This window comes from Geotrypetes seraphini, chromosome 3 (genome assembly GCF_902459505.1).
Source record: "Geotrypetes seraphini chromosome 3, aGeoSer1.1, whole genome shotgun sequence".
Lineage (NCBI taxonomy): Eukaryota > Metazoa > Chordata > Amphibia > Gymnophiona > Dermophiidae > Geotrypetes > Geotrypetes seraphini.
The window spans coordinates 248467895-248495880 of record NC_047086.1 but is presented as its reverse complement, the minus strand read 5'-3'; the positions used below and the strand labels follow the sequence as shown (position 1 = coordinate 248495880).

General features: G+C 44.3%; 1 protein-coding gene across 3 annotated transcripts in view; it reads right to left on the bottom strand.

Moving 5' to 3' along the window:
- SHPRH (SNF2 histone linker PHD RING helicase) overlaps positions 1 to 27986 on the bottom strand; it is a 299247-nt gene that overhangs the window by 228719 nt on the left and 42542 nt on the right. For all 3 annotated transcript variants that reach the window (XM_033937312.1, XM_033937311.1, XM_033937310.1), the window contains 5 exons: positions 27040 to 27169; positions 19215 to 19433; positions 16997 to 17075; positions 11837 to 11987; positions 5270 to 5372 (listed from right to left, as the gene is read on the bottom strand). In XM_033937312.1, coding sequence (XP_033793203.1) covers positions 5270 to 5372; positions 11837 to 11987; positions 16997 to 17075; positions 19215 to 19433; positions 27040 to 27169 — 682 coding nt within the window. The remainder of the gene's footprint in view (positions 1 to 5269; positions 5373 to 11836; positions 11988 to 16996; positions 17076 to 19214; positions 19434 to 27039; positions 27170 to 27986) is intronic.

Here is a 27986-nt window from a genome sequence, read left to right as displayed (position 1 = left end):
CTGCCCCCACACCATCATAGGGTACTACCAGGTGTGTGAAATAAATGAATAAATCAAGTAAAACGTGAAACAGTGCAAAATAAAGCACAACACAATAAGTGAGGTCAAGCAAGTAGTCTCTCATAGAACCTCCCCCAGAGAACTCCCAATAAGATCAAAAAGCCGACTTAGCTGAAGCTGATGATGGAAAGTAGGGCGGTCTCCCCGACAAGGAGAGCCGCAGAACACTAGGTCCAACCAGCCTGGTTTCGGGAAAAACCCTTCTTCAGGAACCCAGATTGTAAAGTACAAGAACCGTCGAGCCGGCTGGGGGAGGGCGGAGCTAACAGAGGAAAGCACAGCTTGACCTCACTTATTGTGTTGTGCTTTATTTTGCACTGTTTCAAGTTTTACTTAATTTATTCAATTATTTCACACACCTGGTAGTACCCTATGATGGTGTGGGGGCAGGGACTGGCTGGTCCTCGTCTCAGATGTGAAGCGTAGGAGTACTGCTCCCTTCGCTGCTTTATCACACTGAGGGTACACCATTATCAAATTATATTAACTATAAATGTGATTCTTCCACCGTTGGTGTTTTTTAGTTTGGTCAATAAACTGGTCTCTCTGAGAACCATATGATCTTTACTGCCTCCTTGTTGGCGTCTCTGATGATGTCATCAGGGACGCAGCAGAGGAAATTAGGCCAGTAGGATGCGAAGCAGCATGTTTACTCTGCCTCAGACGCTGCTGGAGCCGGGAGGTTTGTGTTCATCTCGCGGTGGGTCGGCTGGGTGGGTCAACGGGGGTTTCTGGTGTGCCGGGTAGGGTTGGCGGCGGGGGGGGGAGGTTGTAGCATGTTACTGGTGTGCCGGATAGGGTCGGCGGCGGGGGGCAGAGTCACGGCGTGTTACCTGTCACCGGTCCTTAGACGCACACATGCATACTCTTACCTGCCACAGCCCAACAGATCAGGGATCAGGGAACACGGGGTAAGAGTGCGCATGCGCGCTTAGCATTTTATTATATAGGATAAGTGGGTTGCACAGTATTATTTTGATAACTTTTATAAGAAAAACACATGCAGCTGTTTTGGTATGGATAGCAAAGGCAGTAAGCTATTTAAAAGTGTTCACAGTTACCGTATTTTCACGTAGATAATGCGCACCCGTGTAAAACGCGCACACGGGTATAGCGCACGGGAAACCGAAATAGATGTAAAAAAAAATTTATATAGCGCGCTCACGTGTATATCGCGCATGCTGCTTGCCGCCCCGACTCTCCTTTCCAGCCCTGCCCCGAGTCTCCTCTGGTCCCGACTCTGCCCCAACTCTCCTGTCGCCGCCCCGACTCTCCTTTCCAGCCCTGCCCCGAGTCTCCTCTCGTCCCGACTCTGCCCTGAGTCTCCTCTGGTCCCGTCCAAACCTTGCCAGCCCTGCCCCGAGTCTCCTCTGGTCCCGACTCTGCCCCGAGTCTCCTCTGGTCCCGACTCTGCCCTGAGTCTCCTCTGGTTCCGTCCAAACCTTGCCAGCCCTGCCCCGAGTCTCCTCTCATCCCGACTCTGCCCCGAGTCTCCTCTGGTCCCGCCAAACCTTGCCAGCCCTGCCCCGAGTCTCCTCTGGTCCCGACTCTGCCCCGAGTCTCCTCTGGTCCCGTCCAAACCTTGCCAGCCCTGCCCCGAGTCTCCTCTCGTCCCGACTGCTCCTTTCGCCACCCTGTCCTGCTTGCCGCTCTGTAAGCATGTGCAGACCATCTACAGACAAAGAGATGGTCTGAGCATTCTTGCCGCTCAGTTTTCTGCGCCGGGTTGTCGGGGCGCGCTTTTGACCTGTCACCAAGGCGGGCCTTTGTCGCGGCGTGCTTTTGACCACGTGGCTTTGTCCCCCCTCTATCTGACCTAGTAATTTGCCCAGTGAATACCATTTTGCCTTTACAACAGCATCTCAGCCTTTGGGTAAGCCTATAAAAGATTAATGCTGCATGTAGAGCCCACATTTCAGTAATTTGATCTCTTCAGATTGGTATTCTGCATTTATCTACCCGGTAGAGTTTATCAATTAAATTTAAATTTACCGCCATAATGGCAGGAATGAGACGAAAGTCATATACAGCGGACTTTAAGCTTCAAGTCGTTGCGAAAGAGTTCGATGTTGGAGAAAAGATAAGAAGGAACTGGAGAAATGCAATCCGCGAAAACGGGCACGTCGTGGGGCCAAACCAAAATGGCCTCAGCTGGAGGATGACTTGAAGCAGTGGATTCTGGCGAGAAGGGAGCAAAATCAATCAGTCTCTACTGTTGCGATTCAGATGAAGGCAAAACTACTTGCCAATGGAAGAGGAATACCCGACTTCAAAGCTGGCTTCACATGGATCTCAAAATTTATGAAAAGAAACGGACTATCAGTTAGAATGAGAACAACTGTTGGCCAGCGACTTCCGGATGACTGGCAGCAAAAATTGATTGATTTCCGTGACTTTGTCGCCAAAGAAATATCTGAACTTGGCATCACTGCAAAGGACGTCATCAACATGGATGAAATTCCAATGGCATTCGACATTCCAGCGATAAGAACCGTAGTCCCCACAGGTACTAAATCTGTTACCATCACCACAACTGGGCATGAAAGAACATGTTTTACAGTTGTTCTTGGTTGCTCAGCTAGCGGGGTTAAGTTAAAGCCCATGCTCATTTTCAAAAGGGTCACTATGCCCCGTGAAAAGCTGCCCACCAGTGTGGTTGTGCACTGCAACAAGAAGGGATGGATGGACTGCGACGTAATGAGATTGTGGGTAGATAAATGCTTTAAGGCAAGACAGGGTGGATTCTTTGCAAAAAAATCCTTAATAATTTTTGATGCCATGGCTGCCCACAAAGAAAAAAATGTTCAGGCCTACATTAATTCTACTCGTGCCCACATCGATGTGATACCTGGAGGCCTGACATGTAAGCTGCAGCCACTTGACATCGCAGTGAATCATCCATTCAAGACTTTTATTAGAAAGGAGTGGGAGGAGTGGATGCAGAGCGGCACGCACGAGTACACACCCGCGGGGCGGCTAAAGCGGGCAACTTTCACAGAAGTCTGCAAGTGGGTGGCTTCAGCATGGGACAAAATAACACCAGATACCATTCGAAACGGATTTAGAAAAGCGGGCATTGTTTATGAAACCAATGACACTACGGGTACTACCAGTGCAGCGGAAGGAGGCAACAACACAGCGATGATGACGATATCACTTCGGAAATAAACGAGGATCTTCTGCAGGCCGTGCTCACTTTATTTAATGACGATGATGACAATTCGGATTTTGATGGATTCAAGGATTCAGATGACTGTGATAATGATGACTGAATAAACCTGTAAACTTTGTTTATTTACAACTTTACCGTAACTACGGTAACTGTATTTAGATTATTTTGTCCTCGATACTTCGTTTGATCTACCGGTTAATGTTATAGTTTATAAGAATGAACATGTGATTTCTGTTCTTGTTGCTGAATTCATACTCACTAACTCTAGATTAAAAGTTATACGGTTGTTTATAAGAATGAACAGTTTTTTTCTTTTCACGTGTTTGTTTGGAGGGTGTGTGAATGATGCGTGAGTTCTCCTATGTCTGGTTGAGGTGGATTGAATTACCGGTATTTAGCTGAAGAAATTTATGGTAGTTAAACCCCATCCCCCCACCCCCATTCCACACACATTACGGTAATTCTCTTCCATTTTTGTTCCCATTATAAAAAACACTGATCAGTTCCCAAAAGTACATTAAAATAAGAAGTGAAAACAAAAGCCACTACAGAAGAGAACATAAGAATAGCCTAACTGGGTCAGTCCAATGGTCCATCATGTCCAGTAGCCCATTCTCATGGTAGCCAATCCAGGTCACTAATACCTGGTCAAAACCCAAAGAATAGCAAACATTCCATGCTACGGATCCAGGGCAAGCAGACGCTTCCCCCATGTCTTACTAACAGACTATGGACTTTTCCTCCATTTTAAAACCTTTTTAAAACCAGCAACGCTATCTGCTTTTACCATAACTTAAATCATTCCTTCCAAACAGAGACCTTGCTAGATGTCAAATACAGAAAGAACAAGGTAACTTCACAAGGACTTAGCTGTGCAGGAAATGTGAATCTCCTCATACACCCATCATATACCTAGTGCAAAAATGTGCAAAGGTCTGTTTTTTTCTTTCGATCACTACATAGCCTAATGCCACACAAATATATTCTGAAGGTCAATGCTAAGGTTAACAAAGTTTCCTTCCTTGGACCACAAGGAGATACTGACAAACCCACTAGAAGAGATCCCAAAACAACTACCCAGGCACAACACCACTCAGTGTGTGAACCAGTTGAGTGGAGTGGACTAGGGTAACTGGGGGGTGGAAATGGACCCGGAGTTTTCTCAGCAGAATTTCCCAGAACACCTCTTCCTCTCAACACATTGACACGCTGGTGGGTTTATTTTATAGCTTTTTCACCCCCTTCGGTCTGCTTGTCCCCCCTTGAAGTCCTGTCCCCCCTTGAAATCCTGTCCCCCCTTGAAATCCTGTCCCCCCTTGAAGGTCTGCCTGTCCCCCCTTGAAGTCCTTTCCCCCCTTGAAGGTCTGCCTGTCCCCCCTTGAAGTCCTGTCCCCATCCTGAAAGCCTGATGCCCCCCCCGACGCCCGATTCATCATCCGGAAGGACCGCTCGCACCCCCACCCCGAAGGACCGCTCGCACTCCCACCCGAAGAACCGCTCGTACACCCACAGCCTCCCCCCTCCCCCATGGAGAAGCTGTCTACCTTGTTTTCGGATGCCAGTGAGCCCAGCTGCTTCTTCTTCCGGCGGTCCCGCCCTTTCTCTGACATCAGAGAAAGGGCGGGACCGCCAGAAGAGGAAGCAGCGCAGCAGGGCTCAGAGAAGGGGCAGGACCGCCGGCAGAGGAAGCAGCTGGGCTCACTGGCATCCGGAAACAAGGTAGACAGCTTCTCCATGGGGGAGGGGGGGAGGCTGTGGATGTGCGAGCGGTTCTTCGGGTGGGAGTGCGAGCGGTCCATCGGGGTGGGAGTGCGAGCGGTCCTTCGGGGTGGGGGTGCGAGCGGTCCTTCCGGATGATGAATTGGGCGTCGGGGGGGGGGGGAACTATGTAAAAAAAATTTTATATAGCGCGCTCACGCGTATAACGTGCAAGGTTATGCACGGTTTGTAAAATCGTGAACACACGCGTTATATGAGTGAAAATACGGTAATTAGCACTTGTGGATTTGAAAGTTATGCTTCTATGAGAATACTCACTAGGATACTGTCTTTTTTCTTTTGGTTTAAACTCCATCTTTATTGTCTTCTTTTTGCTTCCTTCTGTGGGCTGGGGTGGAATAAAGTAGTTCACCAGTTTCCCCTAATGAAAGTAATACAAAAAAGTGTTACATACAGTCCTGCTCATGAACCAGGAGATGTTTAATGGGGCTACAGTTTCCTCAGTAGGAGACAGGCCTCTCTAGCAACGACAAGATTTTCCAATTTTTCAAAAACATAAAAGTTGAGTCCCGTGATCAACAGTTAATGCATGTCTTAAATAATTGATTTGAAACGCAAAAAGTATGGACAAAATAGTTATAATTTTTAGTTATCATATTATTAAATATTAATAGCAAAACTGAACAATTCATAATATTCTGGTACTCTGTTCACTTTTTCATTAAGCTGAAAAATATATGGAGGAGTAATGTGGCTCTTTAGTTCTTCCCCTGTACTTCTGATGCTCTAGTTGCAGATGCTGAGGATGTCCTAAAGTTCATCTGCATATTCCTCCCAGCACTCCCATCACGATCCACTCAGGACCTCCGTTACTGTTGCCTAGCGTTCTAACCAGTTGCCAACCAGGTGATGAAGATGCATATGCCTCCCAGCATTTTCCCAGATTCACCTGATCTAAACTGGGCCTCCACTCCTACTTGGCTATCTACCAGGTGCTGAGGTATGCAGTGGTTTGAGATGAGGAAAGAGATTTAGAAAAGTCAGTATCAAAAAGAGAAAGTGTAGTGGAGTCATTAGAAATAGGAGAAAGGAAATTTAAAATAGAATGTCATAGTACCAGTGGGAGTGCTGACCCTGTGTGACTGGGGTGGATCTGAGAGTCAGATGGACTACAAGATATTCTCAGCACCTAGTAGATAGCCAAGTAGGAGTGGAGGCCCTTTTGTCTTCTATCTTCTTCTTAGCTCTCAAGCTTTAATATTTTCTTTCCTTCGATCAATCATCTCCATCTCATCTTTGTTGCTGTCATCAAGACTCTCCTACTCTTCTCTGTATTTTCTTGCTCCTTCTCCTGTATTCTGCTAGGGAATATCAATCCTAATCCTGGTCCTCCAAATAAACTCTCACCCTACCATGCAGACAGGGCCAGATTAAAGGGTAGGCCCAGTAGGCACGTGCCTCGGGTCCAAAAACATCAGGGGGGCCCCAGGGCCGGCATTAGGGGAGATCAAACAGGTCAGCTGCCCTAGGCCCCACAGTTGCAGGGGGCCCCCTGATTGCTTGGTGAGGTGAAGTCAGATTCCCTCACTTCCACTTCCTCGCTGCCCTCTCGCCTGCCGCCCATAAGCGAACTGAACCCAGGCTACGGGACACTAACATTGCGTATGCGGCTTCCCTTCTCCTCCCTTTCCCTCATGATGTAACTTCCTGTTTCGGAGGAGCGGCCTGGATTCTTGAGGAAGAAAAGACTTTGTGAGGGGAAGAGAGATGGAATGGAAGGAGGGTGGCTGGCTTTGGCGCAGCAGGAAGGGAGGGGAAGTGATCGCCTGTCCCGTTGGCCCCGCGCACAGCTTCGGAACGCTGTCCCTGAAAATGGGACATTTCGGCGTCCCAAAGCTGTGTGCAGGAACAATGGGACAGGGGATATAAAAACGGGACGTATGGTTACCTTATCCTTGCCTCTAGATTATGGAATGAGCACCTACCCTCAATCCACAGAGAGTCATCTTTTAAGAATTTAAAAGTTCTGTTAATAACACATTTTTTAAAATTTCACTTACGGTGCTTTGTCATGATGCTAAATCGTTCAGTGGATACTGGAGCATTTGAATCTCTGTTAAGTAGTGTGTAAATCTTTCTGTTGACTGTTGTAATTCCTGTCTAACTTTTATGCCTTTTTAAAGTTTTTGCTATGTTTACCACCATGATTTACTAGACAGACCAGGCAGGGTATCAAGATTTTTAAATAAATAAAACAAACAAACATTCTTCATTAGCTGCTTAAGTAATTTTTCCCTGTTTCTATTTGCTTTTCTATGTTAGGGACTGAAAGGGGATTTTGAAATATGAGTGCAGGTCATCATTCTCCCATCGAAAGCAATGTGGATCTTTTGGATGCCGCAGGCTCTGATATACAGATTTTTGAGTTTGATATATTCCTATTTTCTCTCTTGCATACCAAATTTGGTAAGTTCCCATTCCTTTTTTTCTAGATAGTCAAGCTTAGGGACTGCTGACCACTTATCTCTTTCACTTAATTCTTTTCAACATTTACCCACCACCCTTTTTTTTTTTTAACCAAGCCACAGTAGAGGTTTCTACCGTGGCCTGGAGCGCTAAATACTCCAACGCTGCTCTTGACACTCATAGAATTCTATGAGCATTGGACCAGTGTAGGAGCATTTAGTGCTCCTGGGCTTGGTAGAAACCTCTATCGCGGCTTATTAAAAGGTGGGAGGTTAATTGTTAGAAATCATAAGAGTGATTTTGCTGAGTTGCCAAATGAACTGTCTACAAAAAGAAAAACAAGTCTGTTATCCAGCTATTTGGATCAATCCCTGTTGCGTTCCCCAAGGCTCTCCTCTTTCCCCCACCCTCTTGAATGTAAGCTGAACCTCAAACCTTACATCTATGCGGATGACATCACAATCGTCACCCCAATCTCTTCCTTGTCGACAGAAACCAGACTCTTCATCTCATCATCATCGACCAAGCAGGAATCTAGAACAATACCTTAAGCGACCCCCTCATGAACTCTCCGACATACTAATCTTTCAGAAAAGCAATGAAAACCCATCTTTTCGACAAATTTGTTTGAATACCCATCCTTCCAACCCTACCCAACTCCCTTCATCATTCCCCCTATACTATCATATCCCGATGCACCTATACTAACTACAAACCTGTACCTGTTGCTATACCAGTACATTGTTATCACTTATAATCTCTTGTTCACTTCAATACTGTACCTGTAGGTATACCTGTACCTTGAAATAATAATCTATAATAATAAAATGCTAAGCACGCATGCGCAATCTCACCGCGTGCTTCCCTGATCCCTGTTCTGTCGGGCTGTGGCGGTAGGAGTGCGCATGCGCGCCAGACAAGCCCCCCTGCTCTCCACATCGTGGCTGCAGAAACGGCCCCACACTCGCGGCTTCAGGCTCATCCAGCTCCAGCATAGCAGAGTCGGCAGTAATCAGTTTCTCCTTCCTTCCTGCGATCCGACCGGCTCACTTAGGCCCTTCCCCCCCCCTTCCCTTCCTGCAGTCCAGACTCTAGCAGCCTGCAGCACTGTACACACGCTGCTTCTGGGCCTTCTACTGCCCTGATTTACTCTGGCACGTCCCTGATGACATCATCAGAGACGCAGCAGAGCAAATCAGGGCAGTAGAAGGACCCGAAGCAGCGTGTGTACAGTGCTGCAGACGCTGCTGGAGTCGCAGGTTTGTCGGGACCGCGGGAAGGGAAGGGGGGCGGAAAAGGACTAAGGGAGCCAGCCAGACTGCGGGAAAGGAAAGGGGGGGGGTAGGGGAAATGCTGCTGCTGCACAGGGAAGTAGTGTGGGGGGAGGGAAATGGAGGGGAAATAATTCAAACAACTTACTCTGTGAAACTTCCGTTATTACACAAAAAAAAAGGTAGGTGACAGATATGATACCTCCATACACACACTGAGAGAGAGACACACAGGAAAAAAAAACCCCTTAACGGACAAGGAGCAATAGAGAAAGATTGAAAGAAACAAACAAATAAAAAAAACAGTGGACAAGGAAAGAGAGATACAGAAAAAAAAAAAATCCACATACAGCAGCCAAAGAGACAAACACCAAAACAAACACAGAGAGACCAAAAGTAAGAAATACAGATAGCAGCCAAAGAGATAGACAGAAGGTGACAGTCAAAAAACCACACAGAAGAACAGGGGTTTAAAGAGACAGATTTAAAGCAAAAAAAAAAAAAAACCTCAAAAACTTTGGACAAGGAGAGAGAAACTTTGGACAAGGAGAGAGAGACAAACAGAAAAAAAACACAGGGGCTACAGAGACAGATACCAAAACAAAGACAGACACACAAACAGCGGCCAAGGAGACAGACAGCAAAAAAAGACAGACAGACATACAGTGGTCAAGGAGAGAGAGACAGAAAGAAAGACAGACACACAAATCTATTCTAGCACCCGTTAATATAACGGGCTTAAAGACTAGTAATAATAATAATTTATTTCTTATATACCACCAAAGCCATGGTAGTTCGAGGCGGTTTACAATAAGAGGAGCTGGACAGTCAGTGATATAGTTGCAATATAGAATTAATGAATACAAGTACATTGAATGCAAGTACAAATAAGAAGAGCTGGACAGTCAGCGACATAGTTACAGTGTAGAAGCAATGAATTCAGTATACAGAATATGAGAGATAATGAACAACAAATTCTTAGGTGACAAATCGGTTGAACAGTTTTGTTTTTACTAATTTTCTAAAACTTAGATAGGAAGAGGAAAGCATGATAATGTTACCCAGCCAATCGTTCAGTTTACCTGCCTGGAAGGCTAGAGTTATGACCAGGAATCTTTTGTAACGGCAGGCCTTTATTGTTGGGTGTGTAAATATGTGGAATTTACGTGTGGGCCTAATAGTGCAACCCAAATTGAAGTGGGAGACCAGGTACATAGGGGACAAGCCAAAGATTAATTTGAAACAGAGACAAGAGAATTTAAATAATACTCTAGCCTCGAGGGGCAGCCAGTGCAGTTTTTAATAGGGACTTATATGTTCCCATTTTTTTTAAACCGAAAATAAGACGTACTGCTGAATTTTGAATAATTCGGACTTTTTGAAGGGTTTTCTTGAAAGATCCCAAGTAGATAATGTTGCAATAATCCAGCATGCTTAGAATAGAAGATTGTACTAGTAGACGGAATGATGCTGCATCAAAGTATTTTTTGATGGTTCTTAGCTTCCATAATGTTGAGAAGCATTTTCTGGTCAGTAGATCCGTGTGAGCATCTAAAGTAAGGTATCGGTCGAGAGTCACTCCTAGAATTTTTATGGAATCGACAATAGGGAAGTCCTGACCGTTCAGAGAAATTTTAGAATCTTTGTTTTATCATTTGGGCTTGCCAGAAAAAACTTGGTTTTATCTGAGTTAAGTTTCAGTTTGAATTCTGTCATCCATAATTCAATTTGTTTTAGGACGAATGTCAGGTGATTCTTTGTCTCGGAAGTTAGGCTTGTGAGGGGAAGAACTATGGTGATGTCGTCTGCATAGATGTAGAATTTGACATTTAAACTTTGCAGTAGATTTCCCAATGGGGCAAGGTAGATGTTAAACAGGGTAGGGGATAAATGTTTGTCCATCTGCAGGATTGTTTGTTATTACTATGGACTTGGTAAGATCGTTTACTCAGTAAACCTTGGAACCAATTTAACACTTTGCCAGCAAGACCGATTGACTCCAAACAGTCAATTAGAATGTCGTGGTTGACTAAGTCAAAGGCACTGCTTAGATCTAGTTGTGGGACTAGTGCACTAGAACCTTTGCTGAATAAATTGTGAAGGAGATCTAGTAGAGAGGCTATAATTATTTCAGTGCTGAAACCTGAGCGGAAACCTGACTGATTCTCTTGAAGTATGCTGAAGTTATCCAAGTGCTTTACTAAGTTCTGTTAACTAGGCCTTCCATCAGCTTTACAAATAGGGGGATGCTTGCTATAGGTCTGTAGTTTGATGGCAGCTTGTTGGATTCTTTTGGATTTTTTATGATCATAGTGATCAGGATCTGACCTACATCCTCGGGAAATGTACCGGTCAGTAATAGAGTGGAAATCCAGTTATATAATTTGGCTTTGAAGGTGACAGGGGCGACTTTCATAATATTTGGAGGGCAGCAGTCTAATTTGCAGTAGGATTCGGCATATTTTGTATAATGTTTGCAGAATTGGTCCCAGGTAGGGATGATGAAATTATTCCAGGACATGTCTACCCTAGGTTCGTCTTTGTATTGTGCCACTGGGTAGTTCAGATGATTGGAAGTGGGGACTGGAAGTTTGGATCTCAAATTAATGATTTTGTTGTTAAATAACTCCACCGGCTCATCAGCCGATGGGGGGGAATCTGAGGTAGAGTGGGTAAAGGCCTGTGTGTCGTAGAGATTGTTAACTAGGTTGAAAAGGTTTCTGGTGTTGATGTCTGGATGCTTCAATACTGTATACCGTCTTGAACTGAAAAGGTATGACGGGATATAAATTAAGCTATTATTATTATTATTATCCAGAACATCTAAAAAAATATGATTAGGTTGTACAAAAACATTCACCTTTCTAAAGAACATTGTCAACTATTCTGCGAAAAACTCACTTCGTTATAATGTCTCACACACATGTTCAACAGACTTTACAAATGCTTGTTCACACCTGAGAAAGATGACAGTGTTGTTCACAGTCAAGAGAGATCAGCTATTGTCAAATAGACAGCAGCAGCATACTTTCACAGTGCAAAGCTTTGCAATGTGTGTTAATAGCCTACCTCCACTAATTCTCACTACCACACACACAGCTGACACAAAAATCATCAACTTCAGTATATCATGAAAAGTTTCCCTTACCTCAGGTAATGTCAGCGCATCCTGTTTAACATTTTTTCGAGTGTGCATGAGAATAAGGGCCAGCACCTCCACAGTCTTTCCAAGACCCATCTCATCTGCCAGGACCCCTCCTGGCCACTCAAGTGCAGCAAGTGGGTAGTCATGAATAATACTGAAAACCAGAGGTGACATTCAAAGTCAACCAAGTGACAAAGCAAGAGCATTATTTTGAGAAGGAAGAAGCTGCAATTCAAAGCTCTTGACATGATGATGCAAACAGAAATAGAGTGAAATAGGATACTGTATTTGTGTGTACGAGTATCATTATAGGTATAAAAGGCAAGCCTATAACTGAGCACGTACAACTGCATGCCTTGTGCATGTAAGTGCATAAGAAAGGGTCACTTATGCACATAAGTGCACTATGCCCTATTCTACAAGGGCGCACTTAAGTTCTATAACATATAACCACAAGGGGGGAGGGTACACATAGGCAGAGCATGGGAGGAGAATGGATGGGGCTGTCACTTAAGTGTATAACGTACAAGTACTTGTGTGCCAGGTACCTGTCACTTGAATTGGCCACCGTTAGAAGCAGGATACTGGGCTAGATGGACCATTGGTCTGACTCAGTATGGCTATTCTGGTATTCTAAGCTATACAAGATGCATGCTGAATTTAGCTGCTCCCATTTACATCTGCCATTGACCTAACACAGTATGCTGTGGCGAGATTCCGAGTGTGCCGTGAGATGCTGGTGAGGAGGAGTGGTGCAGGCACCAGCTGACTGCTTACAGGATATGCCTGTAGCCAGTCAGCCTGTGTATCTCCTCCTTGCCGGTGTCTCACCTCCTTCAGCCCCCCCCCCACCCGTGTAGTGATAGCAGGCTTAGGGCCCCGTCTGGAGGGCCTCCACAATGACATCACACATTAACATGACATCATTGCATCAATGGCTGCAAATTTCTGGATGCTCTGCAGCCACGGCCCCAAGTTTAGTGTGCCGCGAATATAAAACGTTTGCAAGACACTGACCTAACAAACAAGCATGCCTACATTTAGGGGTACCAATTTGAGTTTATTCTCATGTTATCATATTTTCAGCAATGAGTAGATGTCACTGTACATAATTCATCATAAGATCATAAAAATAGCCATACTAGGTCAGACCAATAGTCCATTTAGTCCAGTATCCTGTTTGTACGGTGGCCAATCCAGGTCACTAGTGGGTTATTCCATGTCAAGTGATCAAGGGCTCCCTGCATGACCATCACGGATTTTGATAAAACTTTATGCACAAAGTCCCACATGTATCAAACGAAAGATTATGTGAATCGCTGCCAAAGACACGACCTGCTGAAAAAAGTCTTACTTAAGGAGATTGAGTACAGGGGAGATGAGGAAGGAAAGATGCTGGCACAGGGTGAAAGGAAAGAAAGTTGCTGGCACAAGGGGAGGGGAGGGACACACGCATGGAGAAATGTTGCATCTGATAATGGAGGGGAGGAAGGGAGAGATGGGGCATAGAGAGGTTTGACCTAGGGCACAAGGCAGAGAGAGAGATAGTGGACAATAGGAAAAAAGCAAAAAATGTTGGATATGGCAGTGGAAGGGAGGAAGGGAACGAATGCTGCATGTGGGGAGGAATGGATACACAGGAGGTGGGGAGGAGGAGAAGGAGAGGAATATTAGATCCAGGAACAGAATGGGGTAATTGAGAGATGCCTGTCAATGGAAGTGAGGGAAGAGAATGGGAGAAATGCTGGACCATGTGGGGGAGTGCAGGAGGGATGAGAGAGGGAGTTGGCAGGCTATGAGGGTGGGAAGGAAGAGGGAGCAGATGCTGGGCTAAAAGGGTAGAGGAAGGAAGATGCTGCGAATGACAGAACCCTGAGGGAGAGGAGAGCGTGACTAAGAAATGGATGAGAGGATAGATATTACAGATGGTAGAAATATAGTAATGGGGGTATGCTGAAGATGATAGGGAATGGAGGGCTGAGGAAGGAATGAGATGGAGAATGGGAGAGAAGATGGAAATTTGATAGGTAGCTGAAAAGTGAAAATGAAGAGAAGAAGGGTAAGAGGCAGAAAGGAGCTAAAAAGGAATGATCAGTATGTTAGAGGCAGGTGCAGTGAGGGAATAGACAGGAGAAAAGACAAATGGATAGCAACCAATATGATCGAAAAATAAAACGTCCAAACAACAAAACATCAAGAAACCAGCCCTGGTTAATGTTAACTCTCAACCTAATGCCCAAGAATTAGACAAGATTAAGCACGTACTACTAGAAATCAGAAACTTATTACACTCCACCACCTCAGAAGTACAACCTGACCTTACTACTACTGACCCCTGCACAGTAGACCAAATCTGGAACACCTTTGAACCTCTTACCCAAGATGAGGTACTTCCCCAGCTAAAAAAAACTGACCACCTAAAGTTGCATACTGGACAAATGCCCTTCACACTTATATTTCTATAACCCAAACAGCCGTATTCCCTGGCTGGTCTCATTGCTGAACAACCTCTTAAAGACAGACCAGATACCCGCACAAATAGGTCGTATTGCGCTCACTCCAATTCCCAAAAAATCAAGGAGCTGACCCAACCTCACCATTGAATTTCAGACCCATAGCAGGAATACCTCTGCTAGTTCAGTGTTTCCAAATCCTGTTCTGGAGGGCCACCAGCCAGTTGGGTTTTCAGGATAACCCTAGTGAATACGCATGAGAGAGATTTGCATATAACGGAGGTGACAGGCATGCAGATCTGGCCCATGCATATTCATTAGGGCTATCTTGAAAACCTGACTGGCTGGTGGTCCTCCAGGATAGGGTTGGAAACCACTGCGCTAGTTTGTACAAAACTCACAACCTACATAGACAAATTCTTCTGCCTACACCCTTCCCAGTATGGCTTCAGAGCCCAACCAGCACCAAATTATTACTACTAACACTAACAACCAAAGTTAAATAGATGCTGAGTGCCGGGCGACAAACAATTCTCCTACCATTCAACATATCAGCTGCATTAAAATCTATTGACCATGATCTCCTTCTAATTAAACTCAATGAACTGTGTCTGATTGAAACAGTCCTCAACTGGTTCAAAGAGTTCCTGACTAACAGAGAATACTGTGTATGGAAAGATGGTTCCTTCTCCCAGAGCTGGAAAGCCTTCTATGGTGTGCCCCCAGGGGTCTCCATTCTCACCAGTATTCTTCAATGTATTTATGAGTACCCTAGGTAACCTCCCCTTCACTGGTGGTGAATGTCTACTATCACACACAGATGACATCTTTCTCCTAATTCCACTTTCATAAAAGTTTCCAAATGCATTGAAAAAAATCTATTCTTGGGCACTCTCCAACAAACTAAAATTAAACACCACTAAAACAAAATTACTCTGGTTTCACACTGCCATTCAGACTGTCCCCATAACCCTAAACCTACCCTCTGGCACAACACTTAACATGAAAAAACTTCTAAGGTACCAGGTATCCTGTTTAGACTCCACTCTCTCCTATGAACCCCAAATATCCAGCCTCTTGGAAGGGGGGCTTTCTACAGCTTAAAGCAACTAAGCAAACCTTATTTCTATAGCCACCACTTTGCTATACTAGTCCAAATGCTTATCCTGACCCACTTCAACTTTGGCAATTCTCTCTGTGCTGGCATAACCTCTTCTAACATGCACAAACTCCAAATGACTCAAAACACTGCAATCAGATTATCTTTGGCTTAAAGAAATATGACCCTGTCTCTGCTTACTATTGCAAACTACACAGACTACCTGTAAATGCTCAAATTTTGTTTAAGCTATCCTGCATCATCTACTATGTTCTTGACCTCAACTCTCCTGAACAAATAATTCATTTGCTCTCCTCCTTCGCATCATCCAGAATCAGTAACACTCGTCAACTGATCATCCCCTTATCCAGGGGAGTGAAATTCAAAAAATATTGAATACCCTGTTCATTTATACAGCCACAAGAACCTGGAATGGCCTTCCCACATTTATAAGGACTGAGACAAACTGCCTTACCTTCAGGAAAAGGCTGAAAATGTCCTTCTTTGATGAATTCCTTACAGCTCAGTAACTTGGCCTACCTACCAAGCTAAAAATTGTCAAAATATTTTACCCCATGGACATTAAAGAAGTGATAGGCTCCAGAGTAATCTAAGGAAATACTTTTTTACAGAAAGGGTGGTAGATGAATGGAACAGTCTCCCAAAAGAGGTGGTGGAGACAGAGACTGTGTCTGAATTCAAAAGGGCCTGGGATAGGCTCGTGGGATCTCTCAGAGAGAGAAAGAGATAATGGTTACTGCGGATGGGCAGACTAGATGGGCCATTTAGCCTTTATCTGCCATCATGTTTCTATGTTTCTATATTTGAGAATCTGCTACTGTTTAACCCTACCCTCTGTGCTAATTTAATCTAGTCCTCCAATCGCCCTATCTCCCTGGAACAATGTATCATACTCATTGATGTGATGTAACTACTACACTTCCTCCTCCATATTCGCGGGGGTTAGGGGCAGGGCCGGCCCGCGAATATTAAAAACCGTGAATAATATTCAGGCCGGTTCTGCCCCTAACCCCCGCTTTTTCAAACAATTTTAAGCTCTGAAAGCCCCCCCTTAAGCCTTACCTGGTGGTCTAGTGGGTTTTCGGGGCAGGAGCGATCTTCCTACGCTCCTGCCCTGTGCAGACCACTCACAGGAAATGGCTGCCTTGAACTCCCGTAGTCTCTCAAGCCATTTCCTGTGAGCGATCTGCACGGGGCAGGACTGTGGGAAGATCGCTCCTGCCCAAAAAACCCACTAGACCACAGGTAAGGCTTACAGGGCTTAAAATAGCCTGAAAAATGAAAATGTATTTTTTGATTTAAAACCGCGAATAAGCGAATCCGTAGATATGGAATTTGTGAATACGGAGGGGTCTCTTAACTTGTAAATCGCCTTGAACCTGTAGTGAATAAATGCGATACAGGAATTCAGATTAGATTAGATTTTAAATGGAATATGGATAATTAGCCAAAATATTTTTAAAATCTTGACAAATAAACTTGCAGAATTTGCTAATTTTGTGTGCAGAAATTTGATTTTGTGCAGCATTCTGCCAGGAGTAAATACACTAATCCTACAGTGCCTTCTTAATATTTAATCAAATCTCTTACCAGCCAGTAAATGGGTTGTAGTAGAGTTTTACTCCATCAGACGTGGTGAGTTCGCGCCATAACAAATGCAACACAGGTTCTAAATACAAAATAATTAAATAGCAAGCATTAAACCACCATGTACAGACATGCTATCTGAGCACCTATTGAAAATTATTAACAAGTAAAAATATTCCCGTTTTACTTGAAAGCCAAAAGGCAGAGCTGGTACACTGGTAAAAATGTAAAGCTTTCCTGTTGATATTATGAAGTGTGAAAACCCTAAGCCCCATCTCTTCAGAAAGTGGTACAAAAGGTAAAAACACCTGCCTTCTGAGAGCTATGGCATTTAGTCACCAACAGAAAGACGTGCACAAAATATAAATCTGCAGAAAATTCTCTTTCAGACTGTCAGTGAGTAATTAATCAAATACTACATGCATATGACTTCAGGTCAGGGTAACACTGCTCTTTACATAATATCATGGTACAAGTATCTGTATACTTTAGACCAGCGGTGCCCACACTTTTTTGGCTTACGAACTACTTTTAAAATGACCAAATCAAAATGATCTACCAACAATAAAATTTTAAAAAACACAAGCATACTGTATGCAGAGAAAATGTTAATCATCATTTATATTTGGGGTTTTTTTTCAAAGAGGTCAAGGCAGATGACTTTAAAATATGCAAAATGTGTCCATTTTGAGAATTTATATCTACTGTCTATATTTTGCACTATGACCCCCTTTTTACTAATCCATGATAGCGGTTTTTAGCACAGGGAGCTGCGCTGAATGCCCCATGCTGCTCTCGACGCTCATAGGCTCCCTGCGCTAAAATCCGCTACTACGTTTTAGTAAAAGGGGGCCATAGTGCAAAATATAGACAGCAGATATAAATTCTCAAAACAGACACCTTTTGATCACTAAATTGAAAATAAAATCATTTTTCCTACCTTTGTTGTCTGGTGATTTCATGAGTCTCTGGTTGCACTTTCTTCTTCTGAGTGTGCATCCAATATTTCTTCCCTTCTTTCTGCCTCCTACATGCTTTCTCTCCTCCAGACCTCATTCCATTCCCCAACCAACATTTCTGTCCTTCCATGAGTCCAACTTTTTCTTCCTCTCTCCCTGCCTGCCCCTGCCACCTGACACACTCCATTCCCTCCCCCAACTTTTTATTCCTCTCCCTGCCCCCCTCTCCTTTCTTTCTGTCTCTCTGCCCCTTTCTTTCTTTCCGTCTCCCTGCCCCCTTTCTTTCTTTCTGTCTCCCTGCCCCCTTACTTTCTTTTTCTGTTTTTCTTTCTGTCTCCCTGCCCCCTTTCTTTCTCTCTGTCTCCCTGCCCCCTTACTTTCTTTCTCTCTGCCTTTCTTTGTCTCCCTGCCCACCTTTCTTTCTCTCTGTCTGTCCTTTCTTTCTCCCCAAGCCACCACCAGAGCCATCGTTTGGGAACAGGCCCCCAAGCCGCTGTTGCCACCGAGTTCTCCCTGTCTCCTGATGCCGCAACAGGCCAGCAGCGACTGTAGAAGCGCCAGGCCTATCAGCCTTCCCCCAGACGTCAATTCTGACGCTGGAGAGGAAGTTCCGGGCCAGCTAGGCAGTGATTGGCTGGCCCGGAACTTCCTCTCTGAAGTCAGAATTGGTGACGGGGGGGAGGGGAAGCTAGTGTTCCTGGCACTTCTGTAGTCGCTGCTGGTCTGTTATAGCATCGGTAAAGCAGGGAGAATGCAAAGGCAACGCGAGTCTATCACAGAGCATGGGATGGGCTCCATGATCTACTTGCTACTGGTCGATCGTGATCGACCTTTTGGGCACCCCTGCTTTAGACATACACATACTCAATTTATTAGTGTAAATTGTATATTTAACATAAGAATAGCCTTACTGGGTCAGACCAATGGTCCATCTAGCCTAGAATCCTATATTCACAGTGGCTAATCCAGGTCACAAATACCTGGTAAGAATCCAGATAGTAGCAACATTCCATACTAATAATCCAGGTCAAGCAGTGGCTTCCCCCATGTCTGTCTCAATAGCAGACTATGGACTTTTCCTCCAGGAACTTGTCCAAAGCTTTTTTAGAACTAGATATGTTAACCACAAGTTCCAGAGCTTACCTATATTCTGAGTGAAAAAATATTTCCTCCTACTGGTTCTAAAAGTACTTCCCTATAACTTCATTGAGTGTCTCCTAGATTTTTTGTAATTTTTGATGGGAGTACTGGGTTCTACCTACCATTTGTAGATGTGCTTTTAAAATTCTCCTTTTGCAGCATCCAGTTCACAGCTTCACTCTGGTATGGCCTCAACACAGGGATCAATGCAGGGTGTTGTACATTCTCTCTCAGAAGCAGCACTTCCTGCTGATGTGTTTGCCTCACGTAGTCATACAGCTCTTCTATGTTTTGTCTTTCCAACTCTGTGTCTGCTTCTTCCTCCTCATCTTCCATGACATCTGCCATATGGGTACAAAAATCTTATCACAGCAGTCTGATTGTCTAATAGCAACTTAAGTCTTGAGACACTCTGGGAAGTCTATACTGTAACACTACCACTTCTAGGAACTCAGGTCTAAACAGTCTCTCCTGAACAGTCACTATGTGGAGCATAGCAAAAGAGTCATTGCAGAAGGTGTTGAGTGGTCGTGAAAAGAGGACAAGATCAGAGGTATCTGTTTTGGAGAATGGACTGTGATTATATTGTGAGTCCCCTTTTCTTTTTTAATTGACTGTGACAACTGAGTGTTGAGCAATTGATCTGCTGAATAGGGAAACTATTTTACCTGTTTGGTGGAGAGCGAGTGTTGAATATATGGTATGCAAGTGGGATTGCTTGAGGATAATGTGTAATAATTAGATGTGTCTAGAATGGGTAAGAGTAGCTTTGGGAGGAGGACGAGAAGATTGGGTTGTTAACCCAGCGATGTGTTTCTTTCTCCAGAGGAAGAGCTAACCATGAAGAAGACTGGTCAACAGGTATTGGGGGGGGGGGGGGGGGAGTAGGGATTGAAGGAATTCATTTGAGGGTGAGAAAGAGAGGAAAGGGAGGATAGTGAATAATCCAGTCAGTAATGGTGGGATCTTGAAACATCAATGCTCTGAATGATCCATGGAAAACAAGTATTGTGTTTAATGAGCCTAAAAAGTTTGAGGAACCATGATCAACACTTATAAAGTCAGAGATTACACACTACCCATTATACACGAATCCATAGCAGGGGGTAGGATAGGATGATTAGCGATTCTTATTCATAAGAGGTATTCATTTGAGCTGGGTAAAATTTATAGATATCCCTTGGGCAAGTTGTTTGGCAGTACAGGGGAAAGTGCAGAAGAAAATTATTACTTCAGTAAATATCTACATTTCCAACAGTAGGCAAGGGGAATTTTTTTGACCCATGTAAAAGACCGTTTATAATAGGGGGCTGATTTTAACCTAACCCCAGAGGCTCTGTTGAATCATTCTAAATAGGGAGGGGGTATGAAGACAGCCCAATTCACCAAAAAGTTAGTCAAAGTTCTGAATTTGGTTATGTGTGACATCTGCAAGGTTCTTCACAGAAAAGGAAAAATTATCTTACATGAATGTTATCTTTCCTTTAGTTATACCAGACCTATCTAGACAACTAACTTAGCAGCATTGTAAAATGTCACATCTCTAGCTCATTTGCGTGTTACACAATAGGGCGCAAATGATGGATGTATTTGGGACCTTAATTCTGACTAAAAGCAAAGCTGGGTCCAATATGAAACTGGGTGGCTTGTGCAGCAAAAAAGATGCTCTTTCAAATGATATAAAAAAGAAAACAAATTAAAAATTACATAAAAGAGATAGTTTCACCCATAAAATGGCAAAAAATGTATTTATATGTCATTATATCTTTGCTTAAAGTTGGCCACAAAGCTCTAGTGCAAATCCTAGACATATGTCATAGACCAGTGTTTTTCAACCTTTTTTGGGCAAAGGCACACTTGTTTCATGAAAAAAATCACGAGGCACACCACCATTAGAAAATGTTTAAAAATTTAACTCTGTGCCTATATTGACTATATATAAAGTAATTCTCTTGAATAGAAATCAAATAAACACAAAGAAAGTATTTTATAATGCTGCCACCGCCAACAACACCGTTGGCGGCGGTGGCACTCAAGTGGCTAAAGAGCCGCAGTTTGCCGGCCTAGGGACAACACTGGAGGGTGGCCAGCTGTGCACCCCCTTGGGACGTAAACCCGGGGTGGGGCAGACCACCCTCCCCCCACCCTGGTATGCCACTATCTGTACCTCACTCCCTCCCTATGACCAAAAATTCTTCCCCGTGTACACAACCATCTCTTTCCCTCCCTTCCTCTCTCCAAAGTCCATGCCTTCTGTGTCCAAACACTCATTCCCTCCCCACCTCAGCATCTCTTTCCCTCCCTTCCTCTCTCCCAAGTCCATTTCTTCTGTGTCCAAAAACGCATTCCCTCCCCCACCTCAGCATCTCTTTCCCTCCCTTCCTCTCTCCCAAGTCCATTTCTTCTGTGTCCAAAAACGCATTCCCTCCCCCACCTCAGCATCTCTTTCCCTCCCTTCCTCTCTCCCAAGTCCATGCCTTCTGTGTCCAAAAACCCATTCCCTCCCCCACCTCAGCATCTCTTTCCCTCCCTTCCTCTCTCCCAAGTCCATTTCTTCTGTGTCCAAAAACGCATTCCCTCCCCCACCTCAGCATCTCTTTCCCTCCCTACCTCTCTCCCAAGTTCATGCCTTGTGTCCAAAACGCACTCCCTCCCCCCTTTTGTGTTCCGTGTTTGCCTCCCAGCCCATCTTTGCAACTTTCTCAGCAAAACAAAGCTCAAACCGCGAGGCTTGTCTTCTGCTTCCTGCCTGCCCTGCCGCGCACAAATAGCCGAACGGAAGTATTCTCCGACGTCAGCGCTGACGTCAGAGGGCAGGCTTTGCTTAAGCCCTCCCTCCGACGTCAGCGCTGACATCGGGGAACGCTTGCGATCGGCTATATGTTAGCTGCAGGGCAGGCTGGAACAGAAGACGAGCCTCGCGGCTCGAGATGTATTGAACTCCGCGGGTCCCCTGTTCAGCTCTCTCCTGTCCACGTTGGGCGGACCGCCCCTCTCCCTAGACTGGTGGTACTGCCCTGATGGCGGCCCTGACCGTACGGCACACCAGGCAACATCTCGCGGCACACTAGTGTGCCGCGGAACAGCGGTTGAAAAACACTGTCATAGACCATGACTATTGAAAATCACTAATTCATGTTCCTACTACCAAACCTTTTACCAGGTGCCCTTATTACTGCTAATTCAAAGTAACCTCTCCACCACATCCATCCTCCTTACCTAGCAGACCTTACAATCTACCAGCAGACTCCTCCCCCTACATAATCTCTGACACCTAAATCAACCTCACCCAGGTATCATTTCCCTCTCCTAGTCTATGGCTCCATTATACCTTCTTTTCTTATTACTGATCTTACTAAATCTGCCCCTCCACCTCAAACCACTACAATTCTCAAGCCCACATTGCCACTTTTTTAATTCACCACCTCATCATGCCTTCTATCATCCACATTCTTCACAGCTCTAAAGCTTCAACAGTTTCTCCTCCTCATTCAACCCTCCCCATCCCATCTAAATTCATCTCGCCTATGTCACCATTGTTGCACCTCTCCTACTCTTCTAGTCCTCCTTTTGCTTACTGCTGGAGACATCAACCCAAATCCTGGCCCTTCTAGACAACTCTCACCTTGTTCATGCAGATCGCACCACAACTTCTCCAAACTTATTTCTATCCCCTCTTCTCCCTTTCTTCTCTATCTTTCTCATGCGCCTTGTGGAATACCTGCTTTATCTCAACAAGATCACTTATGTCCATGACCTCTATGTCTTTCATTCTTTCCACCTGCTTGCAATTACTGTAACCTGGCTCTGCCCTGAAGACTGTTTCAGTTGCTGCCCTGCCATGGAAGTTACCACTTTCCCATAGGCCTCACCTGATAGGTCACAGAGGACGGATTGGCTTGCTACTCTCATCCTCCTGTAGATTTCAATCTCTTCATCTACCTTAGTCTCACTGCTTTTCCTCCTTCAAAATCCATCCCATCCATCCATTCGCTCCCTTTCCTCTCTGAATAGAAGTCATTTATCGACCAACTGAAAAATCCCTACCTTCCTTTCTCACTTACTTTGACTCCTGGCTCTCTGTCTTACTCAAACCTTCATCTCCTTCCTTTTCCTTGGTGATTTCAACACTGATGCTGAGATCTCTGACTCCTACACCTCAAAGTTTCTTGCTCTATTATCCTCATTCAGTCTTCAGCTGAGCTCCACTACCCCTACACATGAGAATGGCCACTGCCTTGACCTTTTCTCTAATTCCTCAATTGCCAACTTCTCCACCTCAATTCTTCCACTCTCTATCTGATAACCTTCATGACTCAATACCCTCCTCCCCATGCACAGCCAATCCTCAACAATACATTCAGGAATCTTCAGGCCATTGACCCATGCACTCTCTCCACCAGGGTCTTCCTCCTCCTCTCCAAAACTAAGCTATGTAAATATGTCAATGAAGCAGTTTCTTCTTATAATACTATTCTCTCCTCTGCTCTTGACACTCTTGCTCTGCCCATGTCGCATTTTGTAAGACACACCAAACACCAGCCCTGGCTAACCTCTAAGATTTGATATTTACATTCCTGTGCACAAACAGCAGAGCGCCACTGGCTGAAATTTCATGCTGACTTTGTTCACTTCAGATTCCTGCTAACCTCCTTCCAAATCTGCTCTTTCACTTGCCAAACAAGACTAAGAACATAAGAAGTTGCCTCTGCTGAGTCAGACCAGAGGTCCATCGCGCCCAGTGGTCCGCTCACGCGGCGGCCCATCAGGTCCATGACCTGTAAGTGATCCGTTGTCTAAAACCTTTCAATATCCCTTCATCATCCTATCTCTGTCTCTATCTATATCCCTCAATCCGCGTATCCTTCAGGAACTTGTCCAATCACTCTTTGAATCCTCTTAATGTATTCTGTCCTATTACATCCTCCAGAAGCGCATTCCAGGTGTCCACCACCCTCTGAGTGAAGAAAAATTTCCTAGCATTGGTTCTAAACCTGTCCCCTTTCAATTTTTCCGAGTGCCCTCTTGTTCTGGTAGCTCCCAATAGGCTGAAGAATCTGTCCCTTTCCACCTTCTCTATGCCCTTCATGATCTTGTAAGTCTCTATCATGTCTCCTCTGAGTTTCCGCGTGACTGATTCTCTTGGATCCAACCCTCATCGTCTCCTTACCATGCTCAACGCTCTACTCAAAGTGCCCTCACTTCTGACTCCTCCTTCACTTTCTCCCCAGTCCATGGCTGAATACTTCCACAACAATCTTCATAAGATTAACCTTAAGATCTTGATCGAATCTCCACTGCCTCTCCCTTCTCCCCACCGACCCACCACCTTTTCTTCCTTCTCAAAAATCATGGAGGAGGAATCTGTACATCTTCTCTCCACCTCCAAATAGACTACCTGTTCCTGATTACACCCCCACCCGTCTACTGATTACCATCTCTCCTACCGTCATCCCTGCTATCCTGCTATCTTCCATATCCTCAATCTACTGTTCTCCACTAAGACTGTACCAATGCCTTCAAACATGTCATAGTTACTCCGCTCCTCAAAAAACCATCACTGGACCCTAACTGCCCCTCCAATTATGGCCCCGTCTCCCTCCTCCCTTTCCTATCCAAGCTACTTGAACTTGCGGTTTAGCACCGTTGTCTTGATATTCTTAACCCCCTTCAATCAGGCTTTTGCCTTCTCCTTTCTATGGAAACCACTCATGCTAAAGTCTCCAATTACTGCTCTTGGCCAAATCCAAAGGCCTCTACTTCATTCTCATCTTCCTTGATCTATCTGCAGTGTTTGACACAGTAGATCATCGCCTACTCATCAATATGCTGTCCTCACATGGATTCCAGGGCTCTGTTAGCTCATGGTTCTTTTCCTGTCTTTCCCATCACACTTTTAATGTATGCTCTGGAGGATCCTCCTCTGCTGACATTCCACTATTGGTCAGTGTATCTCAGGGTTCGGTCCTGGGACCTCCTCTTTTTTTCCCATCTATGCTTCCTCCCTTGGTGATCTAATCTCCTCACACGGCTTCCGGTAACATATCTGCCTTTCTATGCCCGAAACTTCTAAGGGAACCCAGACTAGAGAGTTAGCCTGCCTGTCTGACACTGCTACATGGATGTCTCACCGTCATCTAAATTTAAACATGACCAAGACTGAACTCCTTATCTTTCCTCCTAAACCTGCCTCTCCCCTTCCTCCATTCTTTATTTTAGTAGATAACACTATCATCCTCTGTGTCTCATTGGCTTGTAACCTCAGGGTCATCTTTGACTCATCTCTCTCCTCTTCATATATCCAACAGACCGCCAAAAACTTGTCGCTTCTTTCTATACAACATCACTAAAATTGGACTTTCCTTTCTCAACAAGCTGCCAAAACCATCATCCATGCTCTCATCATTTCTTGCCTAGATTACTGGAACGTGCTTTTTGCAGGTCTTCCACTCAGCAATTCCTCTCCATCTGTTCAGAATTCTACTGCATGCCTCATATTCCGCCATCGTCATTATACTCATGTTCCCTCCCACCACCACCACACACACTCCTCAAGTCACTTCATTGGCTCCCTGTCAACTTCCACATACAGTTCAACCTCTTATTGACCTACAAGTGTTTTCGCTCTACAGTTCCTCAATATCTCTCCTCTCTTATCTCTCCCTTTACTCTGCCCCAGGAACTCCGTTCATCAGGCATGTCTCTCTAGTCTGTACCCTTCTCCTCTAGAAACAACTCTCCTTCTGCCTTGCTACATCATATGCATGAAACAACCTGCCTGACTCAGTACAACAGGCTCCATCTCTGGTGGTGTTCAAGTCAAGGCTGAAGGCCCACTCTTTCGAAACTGCATTTAAGTCTTAACCCTACCCATTTGTAAAGTACCACATTTGTCATTCCCTCTGTAGCCCCCCCCCTATCTTCTCTACCTCTTCTCCCTTTGTATTCTCTATGTGACATGACCAGCATATATTGATTCACCATTTTTGTCCAATGTGTCTTTCATAATTAGATTGCAAGCTAGATTGCAAGCATAATTAGATTGCAAGCTATTTTGATCAGGTACTGTCTCTTCTGTGTTTAATGTACCGCTCTGTGTGCATCTGGTGGCACTATAGAAATAATAAACAGTAGTAGGAGAGGGGGTGCTGCACAGAGAGACAAGGGGGCAGAGAGAAGAAAATGATTGATGTCTTCTGCAAGTAACTCGCGAGTTGAGGCGCTTTAACCATCCGTGAGGAATTGTATGCTGTTTGCACATGAAGTATTTGTTTAGGCCTCAGAGGTCTAGAATATGGCGAAGACCTCTTGCTTTTTCGGTATCAGGAAATACTTTTGAGTAGAATAATGAAGTAAAGAATTAAAAAATAAAATTGGGAAGGCTCAAAAAAGACTTCTATGTTTGATGCGCTGACAAGAATCCCTAGACAGTGGAACACTAAGAACCGATGGCCCCATGAGCCAACATTGGACAGGAAGGCATCTGCACATGCGCAGTGTGGTCACTACCTAACAATTTAAAGTGACAGTGCAGTTCACAGTGTCCATACCAGGTTCCATGGATGACATCACCCATATGTGAGAATATTATGCCTGCTTGTCCTTGGAGAATAATTTCTGCCTTATCTAGAAATCCGAGGGAACTATAGTAAGCAAACAAATTACCTGTACCAAGAGCTTTAACAACATATAGGGATAGGGACCTCTGGTGTTTTTAATAATGAGGACTGAAGATAATCACAATTGTTAGTATATAAACAAAACTAACATTTTGTTATGAGAAGCTGAGTAGTTATTTAGTAATATGAAAACAATTTCTATTATAATTTTTTTTCTATATTGATGTCTTAACAGCAAAAAATTGTCCTCCACTTTCCGCAGTGCTTACTTGTTACCTACTGAAGCAGCAGAATCCCTAAGCGTGTTTTTTCTACTGCTCCTTCTTACCTGGTATTGAGAAATGATAGAACTTTTCCATCAACTTCTGAATCAGCTGGCAAGCTTTTTTTAACCTTCCATTTCCTTCACTCAGAAACTCTGGTTTGCTTATGCCAGCTTCCAAAAGGTAGATTCCAGCCTACAACCCAAAGTTTATGCACAAATTATTAAAACACAATAATAATAATAATAACTTTATTTTTATATACCGCCATACCACAAACAGTTCTAAGCGGTTTACAAGGGAAGAGACTGTATACAGACAGCGACATTACAGCGATCTTTCGAATTTACATTGGCTTGTTAAGTTTAGTCAGGTTTATCTGGAAGTGTTTTGGAAGTACATCAGGTTGAGGTACATCAGGTTGAGGTGGAGGTCAGAAAAATTTGTCAAAGAGATAGGTTTTTATTGACTTTCTAAACATTTGGTATGAGAGTGTGTTTGAGATGAAGTTGGTTAAACATTTGTTCCATTTGCCTGCTTGGAATGATAGTGTTCTGTCGAGGTATCTCTTGTAGGTGCAGCCCTTTAGGGATGGAAAAGCGAACAAGTAGGTACTGCATGTATTAGTTGTGCCTGGGAATTCGAATTGGTGAGACAGATAGGTTAGGGATGAACCTGTCATGGTTTTGAAGCAAAGGCAAGCAAACTTAAAAATGGTCCTTGCTTCGACAGGCAGCCAGTGTAGTTTTCTGTAATATGGGCTTACAATGGTATGATTTCTTGAGGCTATAAATGAGACGGACTGCAGCATTTTGGACGACTCTCAGTCGTTTGATGTTTTTTTGAGAGATCCCAAGTTTATAATGTTGCAGTAGTCTAAGGTACTTAAGATCAGGGATTGAACCAACAGTCGAAAGGAAAAGAAATCGAAGTATTGTTTAATGGTATGAAGTTTCCATAGAGTGAGAAAGCATTTTTTGACTTGAGCATTAGTGTGATCTTGAAACGTCAA